This window comes from Bos grunniens, chromosome 28, assembly GCF_055505025.1.
Source record: "Bos grunniens cultivar Pamir isolate PY7600 chromosome 28, Bosgru_T2T1.0, whole genome shotgun sequence".
Lineage (NCBI taxonomy): Eukaryota > Metazoa > Chordata > Mammalia > Artiodactyla > Bovidae > Bos > Bos grunniens.
Genome location: NC_141192.1, coordinates 3120512 through 3138178, shown reverse-complemented (window position 1 = coordinate 3138178; position 17667 = coordinate 3120512). Strand labels below are relative to the sequence as shown.

The following is a 17667-nucleotide window of genomic DNA, read 5'->3' as shown; positions in this document are numbered from 1 at the left end:
ATGGTCAGCTTTTTGGATGTAGGCCTGCTTGATATTCTTCCTGATATTGTTTTCCTTCCCAATTTTTGATGCTGAATGTACATGACTTTTGTATACGAAAATGACTTCTGCAAACGAAGTGCGAGAGTATGTTTGATAGAAGAGCAGGGGCTCAAGGAGTTTTGTACCTAAAAGGTGAGAACATTTCAAAACAGGCTGGCTTATTTGGCCATGTGATCTTTAGTTAGCGGGAATTCTAGCCTGCAAGGATTCTGTGTTCAGGCTCAGAATAAAGCACGATGTACCTCCTCAGCTTCTTAGCCCAGAGCAAAACACTGTGGACCCACCTCTGTGTCCATCTGTCTGGTTGCCACCCCTTGACTCGTGGCTGTCAGTCGGGGGCTGGGTTCCAGGATGGGCACCTCTGTGCCCCTCATGGTGGCATCGTGGTTAGGGATGGCTTCTTGCAGGGAACCCTGACACTCTGGTCTCTGCTCGGAGTGTCCTACAAACAAACAACAAACAAACTTCTGTTGTGCTGTGAGCCTGTCCTGACTCAGCAACAGAGTACGGCAATTGAAAAGTCACAGGCACAGATAGCAGTACTTTCTCAAGGCTGCCTGTGTGGTAAATAAGCCTATGGCTAGTTTTATGGGCTTCCCATGGAGAAGGAATGGCAACCCACTCCAGTATTCTTGCCTAGAGAATCCCATGGATGGAGGAGCCTGGTGGGCTACAGTCCACGGGGTTGCAAAGAGTCGGACACGACTGAGCGACTTCACTCACTTGCTCACTCATGGGCTTCCCAGGTGGCCCTAGTGGTAAAGAATCTGCCTACCAATGCAGGAGACACAAGAGACACGGGTTCAATTCCTTGGTGGGGAAGATCCCTTGGAGGAGGACATGGCAACTCATGCCAGTATTCTTGCCTGGAAAATCCCATGGACAGAAGAGCCTGGAGGGCTACAGTCCATGGGCATGCAGAGAGTCAAACACGACTGAGCGACTGAGCACGCACACATGGCATATATTCCTGTCCTCAGGCCTGCTGACCCCGGCCTCCCAGCTTGTAAACATCGGTTTTGGTTCTTTTAAGTTGACTAGGGGATTTCAAGAGTCATTTTGAGGGCAAAGTTCTCTAAAAATATTGAGTATGGAGCTAATAACACTGAGAATGAAGAACTTGCAGCCTTTTGGTCTCATGTGATGGAGTTAAAATAGAAGATATGGAATTGCATGCCTCTACAAATATTGAGAGACATTTACATGTTTTTCCTATTTACTCAGCATTCTTAAAGAGGAGTAGCGTCAGATAATAAAAAAGCCAGGTTTGGTATTAAAGGTTCACATTTCAGCTGGACGTCTCGTTGCCTGGGTGCCTGTTGGATCATCAGTTTCCTTACTTAAATAGAGAAGATAAGAGTACCCATGTCTCTTGTGAGGGAGTCTGTAAAGAGCCCAGGTTGGTGCCTGGCAAATGTTAGATTGTCAATATGAGTCACATTTAAGTTGAAATCTCTTTCTTCAGAAGTGTTCCTTATTTCAGTCAGTTTCAGATTCTTAGAGGAACTGGGCTAAATGAGGATGATATTTCGTTCCACAATCAGCTTCATCAGAAAGTGTTGTGATGGGACTATTCAGTTTTCTTTTTTGTTCTGAATTCAGATTTGCTTTGCTGAGGCATGGAGGCGAAAGATGTCTCAGAGGCTGAAGACAGAGCTGAGGACCCAGGTTCCAAAAACAAAGCCCAGCCTGATGCTGCGCAACCTGATTTCCCACCAGGAGGGCAGACCCCCGGCCCCACTGCCCTCTGGGAGATGCTGGAAAGGAAGTTTCTGGAATACCAGCAGTTGGCTTCCAGGAGCCCGGCTGAACAACAGAAGAGCCTGTTGAATCTTCTCCCACTGTTCCTAAAGGTTGGTATTCTCATTTTTGAAACTGTAAAAAGATGATACAGCACTCTGGGGACCCTTCTGGGATGATTGGAAGCTGGAGTCGGTGGTTTTAATATCATCACGAGTGGTCTCTGATTGGTTGCTTAGAGGTGAGTGTTGTGCTATTTAATAAAGATAGCAACAAGGCTTATCTCCAGGGTGAGGATGGACTTGGAAAGGATGGACAGTTGGCTCTTGAGTATTATTGTCTCTTTAAATAAAAAAGGACATTGTTCAACAATGATATTGTTCAATCCCAGCTTAGGGGCCAGAGGAGAAACCTGCTCCTTTGGAAGCTAGGAAAGGAATCTGTGTCCTAACATGTGAGTGGCGGCGTGGCTGGTGACTCCAACACCAGGGCCTGGGAGAGTCAGAACATAAGTTGCATCAATAACGCAGACTGAGATGTGATCAGTGGGGAGCAGCAGAGCAGTATTCCCTTCCTTGGCCGTAGACACACAAGAGAAGCCCAGCCTGCCCACTGGGCTGGCACTCTGGCTGGTGGCAGCTGAGAACAGTTTGGGTACAAGGAATTTCCTTTATTGTCTTGGAATGAAGTTCCTGCCAGTGAGGTCTGCCTTGGAGTTGAGTGTGTTAAAGTCTAATTGTAGAGTTAGAAAAGCATCTTTTTTTATGAAGACTTAGTTTTTGCTTGACCATTGATTTTGGATATTATTGCAAAATCCATACACTTACATTCAAAGTATGGAGAATATGAGATACTTTCACATTTGAAAATAAACTTGGATATCCAGGTGGAGGCTTTGGCAGATTTTTATTGGGAAATCCCTTTGCTAATGTGTTTCATCTAACCTATTAACCAGAAATACTTAATGATTTACAAAGATGACTCAGAATTTTCTTGGGATCATATTTATAGGATGCACTGAATACTTAGGCATGCCTTTCTGTAAAAAATTGCCAAGGAACTTATTGTCTATGAATTCATAATTTTCTTCATGTGTTGGACTAGTATGCTCCCTATATCCCATTTCGCAGCCTGGATAACTGGCACATAGGGAACATACTGGAAAAGAGCAACTAGACCAAGAGGGCCACTTAGGTTTCTCACTCCCAGCCCTTCCTGCTTCGATGACCCCAACTTCTGGGAGGCCGTTTACCCAGTTCTCAGATCACCTTTGCCTTATAAGAGGAATGTGAGAATTGCTGCCTCTCGCCCACCAAGTCCCTGGGAAAGTGTCTGGGTTCAGCCATAGCGCTGTATCTTTCCCACCCCTCTGAGCAGCCCTAGCCCTGATGAAAGGACTCTGCACCTGAGAGCTGGGGCTTGACACCTCTTTGCCTCTCTCCAGATTGTTGATTTGAGAATTCATTCTTTTGTTGTACAAATATTTGGGCTTCCCTAGTAGCCCACGGAGAAGGCAATGGCGCCCCACTCCAGTACTGTTGCCTGGAAAATCCCAAGGATGGAGGAGCCTGGAAGGCTGCAGTCCATGGGGTCATTAAGAGTCGGACATGACTGAGCGACTTCACTTTCATGCATTGGAGAAGGAAATGGCAACCCACTCCAGTGTTCTTGCCTGGAGAATCCCAGGGACAGGGGAGCCTGGTGGGCTGCCGTCTATGGGGTCACACAGAGTTGGACACGACTGAAGCGACTTAGCAGCAGCAGCAGCAGCAGTAGCCCAGATGGTAAAGAATCTGCCTGCAATTCGAGACCCAGGTTTGATCCCTGAGTTGGGAAGACCCCCTGGAGAAGGGAATGACTATCCACTCTAATATTCTTGCTTGGAGAATTCCATGGACAGAGTAGCTATTTATTGAGCTCCTGTAGTCTCTTTTGGGCCTGGTGCTATGAAAGTAAGGAAGACCGATAGAGGTTTTACCTGCAACTGTCGAGAACAGAGGATACTGAGTAGGACCTAAAATGTGTTTGTTTGGCTTCTAGGAATTAAAAATGAATTCAGTTCAGTTGCTCAGTCATGTCCAACTCTTTGCAACCCCATGGACTGCAGCACGCCAGGCCTCCCTGTCCATCACCAACTCCCGGAGTTTACCCAAACTCATGTCCATTGAGTTGGTGATGCCATCCAGCCATTTCATCCTCTGTCGTCCCCTTCTCCTCCCGCCTTCAATCTTTCCCAGCATCGGGGTCTTTTCCAATGAGTCAGTTCTTCACTTCAGGTGGCCAAAGTCTTGTAGTTTCAGCTTCAGCTTCAGTCCTTCCAATGAATATTCAGGACTGATTTCCTTTAGGATTGACTGGTTTTATCTCCTTGCAGTCCAAGGGACTCTCAAAATTGAATTCATTCAAAAATGAATTGGTGCCATTTCTTCAAAGTGGAAAGTTTTCATCTGAGACAGGTTTCAAATTCCTCTTGAAAATATTTGTAGCTCCAATAGTGATAATTGGATGGAGATGGTCAGGGGCACCTCTTTAAACAGAAGATGGTCTTGGTCTCTTAGTTCACCCTAGTCCCTCACTCTCTAATACACCCAAGCCACATCACTGATCTATGTTATCTGACCCTATATACACTTTGACCTCACGGATAGCAAGTGGTTCCTATTATAACCTAACATCAATATTGGTTCATGTTTCCCAAACCCTTTCCTAATTACAGGAAGAACTATGGCCCTATTGTTGAATACATGGGATTTTGAGTCAAACAGTAGGGCTCCAAACCCAGCTCCATTGCTTATTAGCTGAGCGTCCTTGAGCAAGCTACTACATTTTACTGGGCCTCCGTTTCCTCATCTGTAAAGTGGAATCAATGCCACTTTGCTGGGATACTGTGAGGGTGAGGTCAGATGAGGATTGTAAAGTCCACAGCACATGGAGAGTAGACATGGTGCCCATTCCCTTCCCGCCAGTCTCCCGGAAACTGACTGCACATGCGCAGCTTGAAATCCCGTTAGTTACCACGATCTCCAAAAGCACTGACAGCATCTGCTGTGTCGGATCTCTGGAGCGCACCTCTGATGAGCCCTGTAGAGGCAGACTATCATCAGCTTTCTCTTTCTTTCTTTTTTTTTTATCATTTACTTAAAATCTATATTCTTTTAAGGCCCATATGTTTACAAACCTGTTGTTCCTATTAAGCTCTGACCAATAAAATCCTGCCACAACAATAGCTCTCAAGCTTCTTAATTAAGAATTGGTAGCAGAAAGGAACATGGGGAAGGTGGGAAGCTGGTTTTTGTGTGTGTGTGGGGGGGAGGGGTTGTAGTGCAGATAACATCTGAGCTGTAGATGAAGCCCGAGGATGGCCACTGGATTACAATGTAAGAAATCAAGCTTGTAAAAACTCTCTTCCAAATTGTATATCCATAAAACAGAGTTCTTTGAGTTTGTTTGCAAAGAAGCCTTTTAGGAGTATCAGGACTTAAAAAGCCATCTCCCATGGCAAGTGGCCAGTCAAGACTTTCCTATGTCTCCTTGAGTTCAGAAAGACTGCCACTCCTTGCACCTGTGTGTTTAGGGAGTCGACCCCAGAACCTTGCAGACAAGGAGGTGGTTTAATTGGATCACGCAGGAAGCAGCACAGAGCCAATGACTCCCCAGGGTGCACGGTGGTGCTGGCAGGAAGGATTCAATGGACCAAGAGCCTTGGGCTTTGGTCTTCCTGAAACCTTCCTATCATAAGCTCTTAGAGCAAGAAAAGGCCTTCCTCTCACAAGTACGGGCAGGTCCTGTTGGCCTTCAGTTGACTGCTTTAGGGAAAAGGGAACCACCTGCATCCTCTCTCTGCATATAGATATTGGGTAATAATAGACGGAGAAACTAGAGTTACAGGTGTAGTTGTTGAAGATTGTCCTTAGAATATGTACTTTGAGAGAAAGGAGACAGCTAGACGATGGGGAATCCTTGGCAATTAGTGTAAAATTCCTCCCTGTCTGGGACAGACAATCTCATGGGTGGGATGACATGGGGAAAAAGGCAGCTCTGTGCATTTGGTAGATTAGGGATACTGATAATAGGTTCACACTGCTCCTTTCAAGAGATGACATCTGTGTCCCCTCCCCTGGAACCTGGATGGGTTTGTGATGGCTTGACTAATTGAATAGGGCAAAAATGACATTTCCTGGCTCAGGTCTCAAGAGAATTGTAGCTTCTCCCTGTCACTTGGAATACTTGCTCTTAGACTCCTGCTGCCATGTTGTGAGGAAGCCCAGGCAGCCCTGAGTAAAAGCCCGTGTGGAGAGAACCAAAGCTCCTGGCATTGCAGCTGCCCTGCTACTGACAGCCAGCACAATTTGCCAGCCACGTGAGTGTGCTATCTTGGATCTCTTAGCCCTTGTTCGCCACCCCAGCTGAGTGAAGCAGAGAAAAGCTGTTCCTGCTGAGCTCTGCCTGAATTGCAGGTCCATGAGAAAAATAAACGATTGCTGTTATTTTAAGCCACTCAATTTGGGCTTGTTTGTTATACAGCAATAGATAATCAGAACAGTGGGTAACACAAGCAGGAATCCATTTATTTCCTAGTGCTGGGGGATTAGAATTAAAACTAAGTCAGTTGTATTTGTGTCTGTGTGTGTGTGTGTGTGTCTGTGTGTGAAAAGGTACTCTTAGGCTAACTGCCCAGCCAGTGGTACAGAGTTTATACTGTTGGATGTGGTCAATTATTCTTATATAAACCCAGCATGGACTCAACTGACTATGGAAGAGAGAGAAGTGACATTAAATGTAATAACAAGGATGACCAAGAGTTATTTCCAAGTGTGACATCCAGAGGGGATGGTGAGGATAAATACTCCTTCTTGTTCATCTCTGGCTCTAATCCACTTCAGAGTGGGGCCTGCAATATGGTTTATTCCCTTCTCAGGGGAACAATATTTTTGTTATGTTAATAAACTTTTGATGCATCACTTTTTTCTGCTTACAAAGGAGAGAATTAGCAGGGGAAACTCATGGAAAGTATCTGAAATATTTTGAGTTTACTTAAAGGCCAAGTCATCAAACTCTGCAGCAATGAAGAAATAGCAATGCGGCAGTCACACTTGAAAACTAACCAGGTTCTCTGTCTTTCAAAGCCGAGGTTTTCTCTCATTTCCTCTAGAGCGTCTGTCATTCCTTATGCTCTGGAGACCAGAGCATCATTTTCTTGTTCTTTTTTCCACTTGAGGGGACAGCCACAGGACGTGATGGTGCAGCTTAGAGAATGTAAGTAAATAAAAATTTTTTAAAATATTGAGCAATATTCTCCCAGCATGCAAATCCCAATTTTGGGGAAAAATTAGTTCCTTTTGAAAGCCGCCTTAACTCTTTGGGGTCTCCATGGTACCATTCAGTAAATGATTGCCTCTGTGCATCAGATAGCACCCCAGCGGCCTGAAAGAGTTCATGGGCCTCCAGAAGTAGCCATCATGGTCCCCGGAAGGAGTGTGAGCCTTGGGAGAATCTGGCTGAGTGTACAATCACTGCTCAAGTCACAGTGGCCCAATTAGCTTTATTGTGGAGTGCCTCCTGGAGTCCCACTGCTCAAAGACAGTCTCGATGCCTCTGAGTCAACTGCCTGCAAATCAGCCTTTCGGGGGTTTGCCAGCGCTGGGAGGAGGCACAGACATTTGTTAGGAAGATATCATAGAGTTCTTAGTCCTGGGGAAGGAAATAATGTTACCACTGAAATTCCCAGCCAGGAGGACTGACTTTTCTCTGCAGAGGTTAACTTTTCCAGGTGATAGCTGGTTTCCAGGTGGTAGCCATAGATTTCTTAGACACGCACGTGCTATCTAGGTATGCGTGAGATAATTCAACTCTTTACTCTGCTGCTTAACTGGTTATCTCAGGTTACCGTCTGGTTCTGCCTCAGTTTCTGTAAAGTGGGAATAATAATAATACCAATCCCAAAGGTATGTTACGTGGATTAGTGAAAGCAATGCATGTCAGTGCTTGGCACAGCATTCGGCACAAAACCAGCAACACATTTGGCCATTATTCTGCAAAATGTGAGTCCCATTGTCATATGTTCATTTATCAAATATTTGTTGGAGGCCTACTATGTAAAATAGTATGTAGTTTTAGCAAAGTTCTGATATACTGTTTATTTACTTTATTTTATTTACAAAGGAAAGGTGTGACTATGTCCATTTATAGGGCTGAAATTTTTTAAACTAATTCAGATACAAAGTTTTGTTCAAATCAAAATAAATAGCCAGGTGCTCACCACCCATATGGGCTTCCCAGGTGGTGCTAGTGGTAAAGAATCTGCTTGTCAAGGCAGGAAGTAAGATGCAGGGTTGATCCCTGGGTCAGGAAAATCTCCTGGAGGAGGGCATGGCAACCCACTTCAGTATTCTTGCCTGGAGAATCCCATGGACAGAGGAGCCTGAAGGGCTATAGTCCACAGGGTCACAAAGAGTCAGACATGACGGAAGCAACTTAGCATGCACGCATGCACCACCCATATAAAAGAAATAAAGCATTTCAGATAAACTAAAGCCACGTTTATATAAATTCAAGAACTTATTCCCCTTCCGCTCCCTCCCAATGGTAACTCCCAACCTGCTGAATTAACATGCCCTGTGCGAAATAATATACAAAGAGACAGCAAGTTGTAAAACTATATTATGGTATCATTCTAAGATACCTATAAAACTGTATGTAAATTATACAATAATATGGGTGTATTTTTATAACCATAAGTAATAATATCATGTAATTTATGTATAGTCTGACAAGTTTTTGTAGACTCAAACTGTAATATACTTTCACAATTTGCTTTTTCCACAACATTCTATTTCTGGGATTTATCTGTATTGATACAGCTCTATTTCTTTTTTCTTTTTCAGTTCTATGTGCTATCCTTATATAAATTTGTCACAAATCATTCATTATCCTATTGATGAACGTTAAATTTTTCCCAATCAAAAATAACATTGCATAAATATTTCTTGTCCATGTCACCTGTGCACACACGCCAGCGTGTTTAGGGATACACTTAGAGACTTCTCTCTAGCACTGGAATTGCTGGGTGGTTGGACATGTGCCCCCTTAGCTTTATTTAATCATGTTAAATGCCTCTTCAAAGAGGTTCTTTCAAGTAACTCTCCAGCATAGGGTATGGGGGTTCATGGTTCCTCACTTTCCCTACATTTGGTATTGTCAGATTTTTCCTTTCCGCTAACCAGAAAAGCATAAAATATCTTCTTGCAGTTATAGTTTGCGTTTCCCTGATTATTAGTAATTTTCTGTTTATCTTTCAGTAAGTTGTGTGTTACTTCATTTGCCTGTTTTTAAAAAATCAGCCTTTTAAAAAATTAATTTATAGGGGTCTAAATACCAGCCTTCTGTCAGTTACATGCATTACAAATACTGTCTCCCGACCTGTAGTCTGCATCCTCGTTTTGTATATAGTGTCTTTTCACATCAAGAAGAGTTTTAAAGGTTTTGACTTTTAAACAAACATAGTATATGTTGCAAGGAAACATGCTGAGAATGATTTCCCTTTGGAAATGTTATGTCTTTCTCACCCTTTCTAGAAGGAGGATCTCAGCTTAAAAAAAAATTGGTCAGGCCTTTGGGAAGGAGTGGGAGCAGTGGAAGCAAATTGCATTTCAGTGGCCACTCACTGCCAGGAATGGGCACAGCAGCTTACCTCCCTGGTGGGAACCCGGGGTCAGGAGTTGCCAGGAACTCAAGTTCGGGGCCAAGGATAGTCGTTCTGCTCTGTACTCAGCCCGGGACGACACGGGAGAACAAAGGGAAAGGACTCACATGCAAAGCAGACCTAGGAACAGGATTACTCTGGAAACTGGAGGAAATTCTGGGACGAGTCTGGCATCCCCAGCAGAATTGTAAGACTTCTATTAAATAGTATTTTAAACAATAATCAGGGAAAGTCTGAGGAAAAAGAAGACCAGATGGGATAGAGATGAAAGGGACAGATAAGAGAGGATTTTAAGGAAATTAAAAGAAACGGGAGACTACAAACAACGACGGCAACAACTTGGACTGGAAAAGGATTTCCTAAGCTTGGAGCTAAATCCAGAAGTGAAGGGATGGACTGAGAAATTTCATTTCATGGGAATTTCAGATTTCTGTCCAGTTTACCAAGCAATACCACACTTAAAGATGAAATGACAGATTCAGAAAAACTGAGATAATGTTACAGACCAAAGGTTAATGATTTTTGTATATAAAAAGATTTTAAAAATAAATAAGAAAATAATGAAAAACCCAATAGAATAATAGGCTAATTCAAAAGGCATTAAAAGTGTTCATCCACTCTAGTTACCCAAAGATTGCAACTTAAATGAGATATTTTTTTCTTCTGTAAGTTTTCTTATTTAAGATGAAAAAGTACCACAGTGCTCGATATTGGTGTGGGTGGAGAGAAATCAGCCCTTTTCCAAGGAGCCCTTGGAGGCTAATCTGGTAAACTTTTTCTGGAGAGTGAGTTAGTAGTTATTAATAGTAATAGGTACCAAATCACTAAAAAAATGGTAAAAAAAAAAAAACACTCTTTTAATTGGATAGTATCACTGACTCAATGGACATGAGTTTGAGCAAGTTCCAGGAGATAGTGAACAACAGGGAAGCCTGGTGCGTTGCGGTCCATGGGGGTCTCACGAAAAGAGTCAGACATGACTGAGCGACTGAACAACAACAATTGAAAATCCTGCTTTTTTAAATCTACAATTCTATCTTTTGGAATTTATCTGAAAGAAATACTTGCACTACCACACTAAAATATTTGCATGAGGTTTGACAAGAGTGTAAGAGGAGAATCAGTGAGACCCAGAAATTGATGGTGTGGAAGGGGAGGCAGGAGGGACCTAGAGAATTGCTCTTGGAATTTCCCTCTACAGCAGGTGAGTGCTCAGTAGGGCCATCCCCTGAGACAAGATACACTGGGTTTGGAGGGAAGGCAGTTGATTCAGCAAAGCGTGTTTGGTGTTTCAGGAGCGCGAGCTCAGGGGAGACGTCCAGAGTCAAAGCTGGGTGTGTTTGGAGCTCAGCATGAGTTGAAGAATTCACAGAATCTCACTTGTGTAGGGAGACAGTGGGAGCTGGAGCGTGGGTGATTCAGCGGCTTTCCGAGAACCTGAGAAAGTGACTTAGGCTGGCAGGGTGGTGATTCTGATGCCTAGTTTTGTAGCTTTGACACCACTGAGTGAATCCTGCATGTTGCACTTCAGGCCTGGGAACACTCCGTGGGGATCATCTGCTTTCCCAGTCTTCAAAGGCTGGCTGAAGATGTTTCCAACCAGTTTGCCCAAGAAATACAGAAGGCACTTGTGGGAAAGCCTGCAGGTAAGAGAAGAGCTGTCCTGGAGAACCTCACGCAGAGCAAAACAGCTCTGCGGGCCCCTCCCAGGCCTCTGGCGAAGCCCCTCTGCTTTCTAGGGGAGTTAGAGCAGAGCCTTTGAACATGTACAGCAGGCCAGGTTCTGACCCTGAGGACCCTGGAGAAGAGAGGAAAAGGCCAGAAGAGGGAAGAGAAGGCGAACTTGGGAAAATTTGCTGCTCTTGGGAGGGACACACACTCACACCACTGACCCTACCCTATGTATGTGTGTGATATATATACACACATACACACACAGACGCTGCTCCCTGCAACACGTGCACACACACACACACACACACACACTCACACACTCACACACACGCACACAAAACCAAAGCCAAGCAAATTTCCTGCTATAGGTCTCCTGACTCACATCCTTTCCTTCATGGAGTTGGACCCCCAGAGCCTGGGCTATGAGGCGGAGAGCAGAAGGAGATGCCGGGGGAAGGAATAGCTTGAGCATCGTGTAGATGGAGGACTCCCTGCGACAAAAGGGGCTGTGTGCCATAGGAAGTGGGGAGAAGACACTGGATTGTGGCAAGTCCAGTTGCTGAGGAGCTTGTTCTTATTATTTAGCAACAGGGAGCCATTGACGGCTGTTGAACAGGCATGAAGGCATGATAAAAGCTATCCTCCAAGGAGATTAATGCTGACAGAGAATGGAATGTTTGGTGTAGATACAGGCATCACTGTCGGGCGTGCAAGAGGCGGAGGTTCCGTAAGGATGCTAAGGCATACCTTGGGGAGAGAGGGGCCCAAGTGGAGGGAAGCTGGGTGACCTGGCCACCGCACGGCCTGCTGGTGACACTTTCTCTCCTCCCCACACTGTTGCCAGAGCAAGCACGGGTGGCAGCCGGGAAGCTGCTGCAGTGGAAGGGAGATGCGGACGTGCCTCAGGAAGGTCACCTACTCCTGAAGTCGGTGTATGTGCTCACGGGGACGGATGCCGTAAGTTCCAGGCCCCACTGGCCCCGCCTCCCTGGCTGGGCACGTCTCACCAGTGTCCCAGCACAGGGCAGTGGAATTCCTCCAGGGTGCTTTCTTTCCACGAAACTGACCTACAGCTTTTCCCCCTCGACGCCCCTTGGATAAAGAACATGGACTCCAGACTCTGAAATCCTGCCTAGTCTCATCCTGCCTTTTCACCTTGTGTGCCACCTTGCACACATTCTTTGATTTCTTTGCATCTCTGTTGTGCTGTTAATTTTAAAGTTAGAGATAATAGTGCTTCCCTTCTAGGGTTAGTGTGAGGATCAGTGATGGGTGATGTGTAGACTACATTTCCTGTGTGTCAGGGCGGGGCTGGGTGCACGCCATGCATTGTGCAGTTAATCCTCCCAAGACCCTGGAATCAGATTGCAGTGATGCTGCGCTGGTGATGACAATCAGGTTTGCCTGTGACGTGCAGCCTGTCTGACTCCATGCTTTAGCCACTGCTCTTTACTGCCTCCTGCTGAACTAAAGGAGCCAGGCCTGTAGGCACCTGCCCTGTGCCGCACCAGAGATGAAAACGACCGCTATTCCTTCTTACCCTCCAGGCCCCATCCTGGCTGTGTTCATCCCACCATGAGGCGGGGACCTTGAGTGGTCTGCCGATGATGGGTGGTCTCTCAGAAGCAGCCCCCAGAAGCTGTGGCCATCAGCATAAAGGACCCAAAGTCCTGTGCAGGGCAGGTCCAGAGGCTCCTCTGTCTAGTGAGAGTGCCCACTGTGAGTGTCCTGGTGCCCAGCCTAGGAGCAGCAGGGAACCAGGCTGGGGTGGTGGCTGCCCTCTGTCTAGTGGTGAACACGGGCATCTGACGGGCATTTGGAGATGGTACCAGGAAGCGGGAGAGGAGCATGGCAAACAGTTGCTCACCAGCGGGAGGACCACCTGCCTGACATTTCCTTTCTGTGAACCGCCTGGACCACATCAGGGACAGTGACCTGGAGCACAGGGTAGGGGCTCTTCACCCGCTGAGGAAGGCCTGTTTTCAGCATGGGCAGTAAAAACCTAAAGCCTTGCTTTCTGCTGGGAGGAGTCTGCCTCCAAAGCAGTGAGAGAGTAAGCAGTTGGCTTTCTGGGGAGATGGTGCAGTTCAGAGCACAGGGAGAGACACCCTGAGTGCGGCCACGCAGGGGCATGTGCCCGATACAGGTGGCAGACATTACCTGCAGTGAAAACCTTTAGGCACCAGCAGCCTGGTGCTGGCCCAGACTGTACATTCTTCCTTTCTTTTTTCTAACGTACCCACCGTGTCTGTCAGCTTAGTCAATAGGGTGGGATATTGTGTGCTTTATATTAGCCACACGCGTGCTCTCTCACACTCATGTATGTGCACACACATGCAGAGGTTACAGTGCAGTGACAGCAGTGGAGCTGCAGGCAGAGCCCGTGGAGAGAGGCCCTGTGACGCTGCACACTCAGGCTGATCCCTCTGTTCTGACTCCTTGTCCTCTGTCTGGCAGTCCTGGGGCTGCTGAGGTGTGTGGCTCTCTGGGTTATTGGTCCTCACCGATAGGGCTGTTTGGGTCAAGCTGAGGTCTTGGATCTGAGCAAGGGGATGGAAAGGGCCCTGATCATGTCCTTAATTCAGATGCTTGAACTTGTTCTCAGCCACCTCTTCCTGACTGAGTTTCCAGTTCCCTCATCAGGAGGAAACCTGTCAAAACCAGTGGTGTGATTGCCAGGAATGCCCTTGATTTCTGCTCTGCAGCAGCACCCCCCCCCCACTTTCCTTCCTATCATCTATCATGTAAAAGATACATCTACCTAGCACATAATACACACTTTATGTAAACTTAATCTTCACAGCTGTCCCTCTGGCCCTAAAATTGTCTCCATTCCTAATTGAGAATGTGTCGCCCAGAGAGAGGAAGTGACTTCCCCAAGTTCGTGGCTGAAAGAAACGAGTTGGATGACCTCTCTGGTCTGGGTCTGGAGCTGTGCTCTGCACCCCTGGGTCACGTCTGAACTTCCCTTGCAGGAGACGCTGGGCAGAGTTGCTGAATCTGGGCTCCCAGCCCTGCTCCTCCAGTGCCTTTACCTGTTCTTTGTTTTTCCTCTGGAAACGGATGAGCTTTTAGAGAGTGATGTTCAAGTTCAGAGGATGTTTGTGCAGGTGAGTAGGGGAAGGGCTGGACTCCCTGGGCCTAGGCCAAGCTGCTTCTTGGTCCTCCAACCTGCTTCTCCAACCTCCTCTGGTCTCTCTCTACCCCTAGCTCTGAGCCTCCTCTATTCTCCTGGAGGGCCCAGCTCACCCCTTCACCCCTAGGCTCTGCAAAGGCTGTGGAATCCCGTGCATTTGGAAGACAGAGTTTCTCTCCGCCTCCTTGTATCTCTGTGTTGCCCTTGTTTTCTCTCCGCCTCCTTGTATCTCTGTGTTGCCCTTGTTCTCTTCCAGAACAATGTGCTTCTCCTCCTCCTCTGCTTGGCTGCACCAACTTCTTGTCCTCCAGTCTGTGTTCTAGGGTCCTGCCCACCCTCCTGGACACCTGGAACCTCCTGTCTCTGGCCCCTGCACCTCTGAGAACAAACTCGCTAAGCCCCCTTTGTGTAACTCTATAAGAACTTTCTATATACCAGCCTTGTGCCCTAACCTTACACCCATCACCTGCCTGAGTCCTGTCTTTCATCACAGGATGTGAATGGTATTGTCATCTTCATTCAGCGTGATCTAAAGTACGGTGAGTAAACACGAGTCCAGAGTCCAAGTGGCTCAGTGGTAAAGAATCCACCTGCCAAGCAGGAGACATGGGTTCAGCCCTGGGTCAGGAAGATCCCCTGTAGAAAGAAATGGAAGTTTACTCCAGTATTCTTGCCCGGGAAATCCCATGGACAGAGGAGCCTGGCGGGCTACGGTCCGTGGGGTCACAAAACAGTGGGAATGACTTAGCGACTCAACAACAGTAAGGGTCATAGAGGAGGTGGGTGGGGGCAGGGATTGGAACCCTGGGGATCTGGCTTCGGAGTCTGCATTTAAGCGCTCTGTGGGGTCACCTCCATCTCTCCTCTCGGACCATCTCAGGCCACTGTCACGTGCGGTGTGCTCCTGTCATTGCCCGTCTTTCCTGTCCTCTCTAACTGGCAGAGACTTTTCACATAACTTCTCACCTCTCTCCCCTACTCCTTTACTGACAAGTTCTGCTTTCTCAGCTTCTGGAGTGCTGTGTTCTCCAGAAAACTCCTCTGGCCTCTCCAGTGGAGGCGGGGTACTGTCTGCCTTCCTTCTCTTTGCGCCTTGGCCAGGGTATCACACGGAGCAGGTACACAGGACCATTTGGGAACCGCCAGTGCAGCTGGCCACTGAACATGCGTGTTCACACCTGCGCCCATCTTAGACCAATGCTCAAGCCAGAATCCTCGTTACCTGTGGGTATCTCACGAGTTCTGCCAGATTCCACTTATGCAGGGCTGTCCCCTAAGCTTCACTTGTTAGAAATGTAGGCCTCATTTGCCCACATATAAATCATATTTTAAGTGGTGGTCAGGACACAGTACTGGGTACTTAACAAGTCTTTATTGTGTGGTTTCCACGCGCTCTGCAGGGAATTAATGCAGCCCTGTCTTCAGTGGTCCTCTCTATGTATGGACAGAATGTGAGCCACAGCAATACCACCTCAAGGTTCTTCAGAGTTTCCTTATTTCATTCTACAAAAATGTACAGAGCTCCTCTTGGGTGCATCTCTATACTAGACCCACACCCTCTCATAGAGATGACAGAGAGATAGAGAAGCCAACTGGGGAGAATAATCACATGGATAAAGGAGCAGCATCCAGTTTTTTAAATGCTCTGATGGAAAACTGAGAGATGTGCTTGGAAATGAGAGCCAGGGGACCTGACTTACGGTTGAGCACAAATGGAGACACTTCTGAGGAAATGGCATTGAACCAGGGAGCTGAAGGTTGGGATGGAGATGTGAAGGGGGAGGAGACAGGAGAGGAGGAGAAACGGCTGGCCAGGTGAAGGGTCGCATGGCCACAATCACCGGCCATCTTCAGGGGAGACCAGAAAAGGGGGGCTGTCCCCAGTTCCATGACTATCCAGCTGAGACTCCATCACTGTGCAAAAAGGGGCTCAAGGATTTGGCAGAAAGAGCTTTCTGTATTCGCCAAAGTGGAGGAGGGTCCCCACAAGACCACCAAGAGCCAAAAGGAGAGTGCACAGGGTAACATGAGGGAAGAGGCAGGGCTGGGCCATGCGGAACCCTGAGCCATGTTAGAGCGTTTGGTTTCCATGCCCGTGCCCAGTAGGTTTTCAGGAGGTAACCATAGGAACATGGGATGGATGGGGGCAAGAAGTCCAGCTAGGAGGTTACAGGATAGCGCTCGTAATCTTACGGAGAAGTAGAGGTTGAGTGCCAGCCAGGGATCCAGGAACACAGCTCTCTTTTTAAATAGCACCGTTAATTCTGTATTTTAATCACAGGTGGCGTTTTCTGCATGTCTGTGTAATAAGACACCTCTCTGAGTCAAACACTCTTGTGTTATTCTGACATGGAAAGGATAACCACTGCTTGTACTGGGTTAGGAGTCCACATTTTAGCCCTGCCACCTTTTTATGGGTGGCTGTTGACCTTACCAGTCTCAGGCAGAGGGTGATCATCCACAATTCTATCTCTCCTGCTGAGACAAGGAAAAGTAAGGAACAAATTCATTACAGAAAGGAGGCTTCCTAACCAGAGACTTTGTATTTTTTCCCCAGATGTTGCTCAACATTTGTGGAGAGGCTCAGAGTCTGGAGGGACTTCTCTCAGGAAATGAACTCCAGTCTCTCATGATTGCCACGACATGTCTTCGAGAGCACAGCTGCTGCTTTTGGAAGGAGCCCACCTTCTGTGTGCTGAAGACCATCTCCAAGGCCCAGAACGTCGGCGTCATCCAATACCTGCAGGGTATGACCCTGGGAGACCAGGGATGGTCTGTGGGCACACTTTCTAGAATAAGACCCTGGGATGCCCTGGCAGCATCAGCATAGATTCCAGGGATCCAAAAAGAGATGAACAAACAGGGTTTTCACTGATGTCCAGTTATGCCTGGTGGGTGACCCTGTGTTACTTGGGCCCACTCGTGACGGGGCTTTTACTCTTCATTTTGATGATCTGTTGGAAGGGAGAGGGAAAGGGCAACTTACTTACTACACATACTGTCAAGCACATACTATGCTGAGCTCATTCGTATATTATCTAATTTTTTGAGCTAGATATTGACGATTAATGCCATTTTGTAGTGAGGAAGCAGATGATTGAGCGCGATAGAAGAATTTGCCAAGGCTCCCCAGCTAGTGAAGAAGAGAATCACATATTAAACCCAAGATGCCAATTCCGGCACCTTAGGCTCTGCTCTGGACAGTGTGTGTAAGAGTTAAGGACTTCGGTTCTGAGGTCAGACAGCCAGGCTGTGGGCTCCGGCCCTGTCCCCCTAGCTGAGTGGCCTTGAGCACTTTACTGCCTGTGTGCTCAAGCTCCTTTGTCTGTAAAGTGGAGATAACAACCCCGCTGATCTCACTGGATTGCTGGGA

At 46.9% G+C, this 17667-nt stretch overlaps 1 protein-coding gene across 3 annotated transcripts in view; it reads left to right on the top strand.

Annotated features, from left to right (window-relative positions):
* Positions 1 to 17667, top strand: part of WDFY4 (WDFY family member 4) — a 249821-nt gene that overhangs the window by 20710 nt on the left and 211444 nt on the right. For all 3 annotated transcript variants that reach the window (XM_086381617.1, XM_086381616.1, XM_086381618.1), the window contains exons 2-6: positions 1645 to 1895; positions 11016 to 11130; positions 12003 to 12115; positions 14134 to 14268; positions 16852 to 17041. In XM_086381617.1, coding sequence (XP_086237743.1) covers positions 1662 to 1895; positions 11016 to 11130; positions 12003 to 12115; positions 14134 to 14268; positions 16852 to 17041 — 787 coding nt within the window. In that variant the 5' untranslated portion in view covers positions 1645 to 1661. The remainder of the gene's footprint in view (positions 1 to 1644; positions 1896 to 11015; positions 11131 to 12002; positions 12116 to 14133; positions 14269 to 16851; positions 17042 to 17667) is intronic.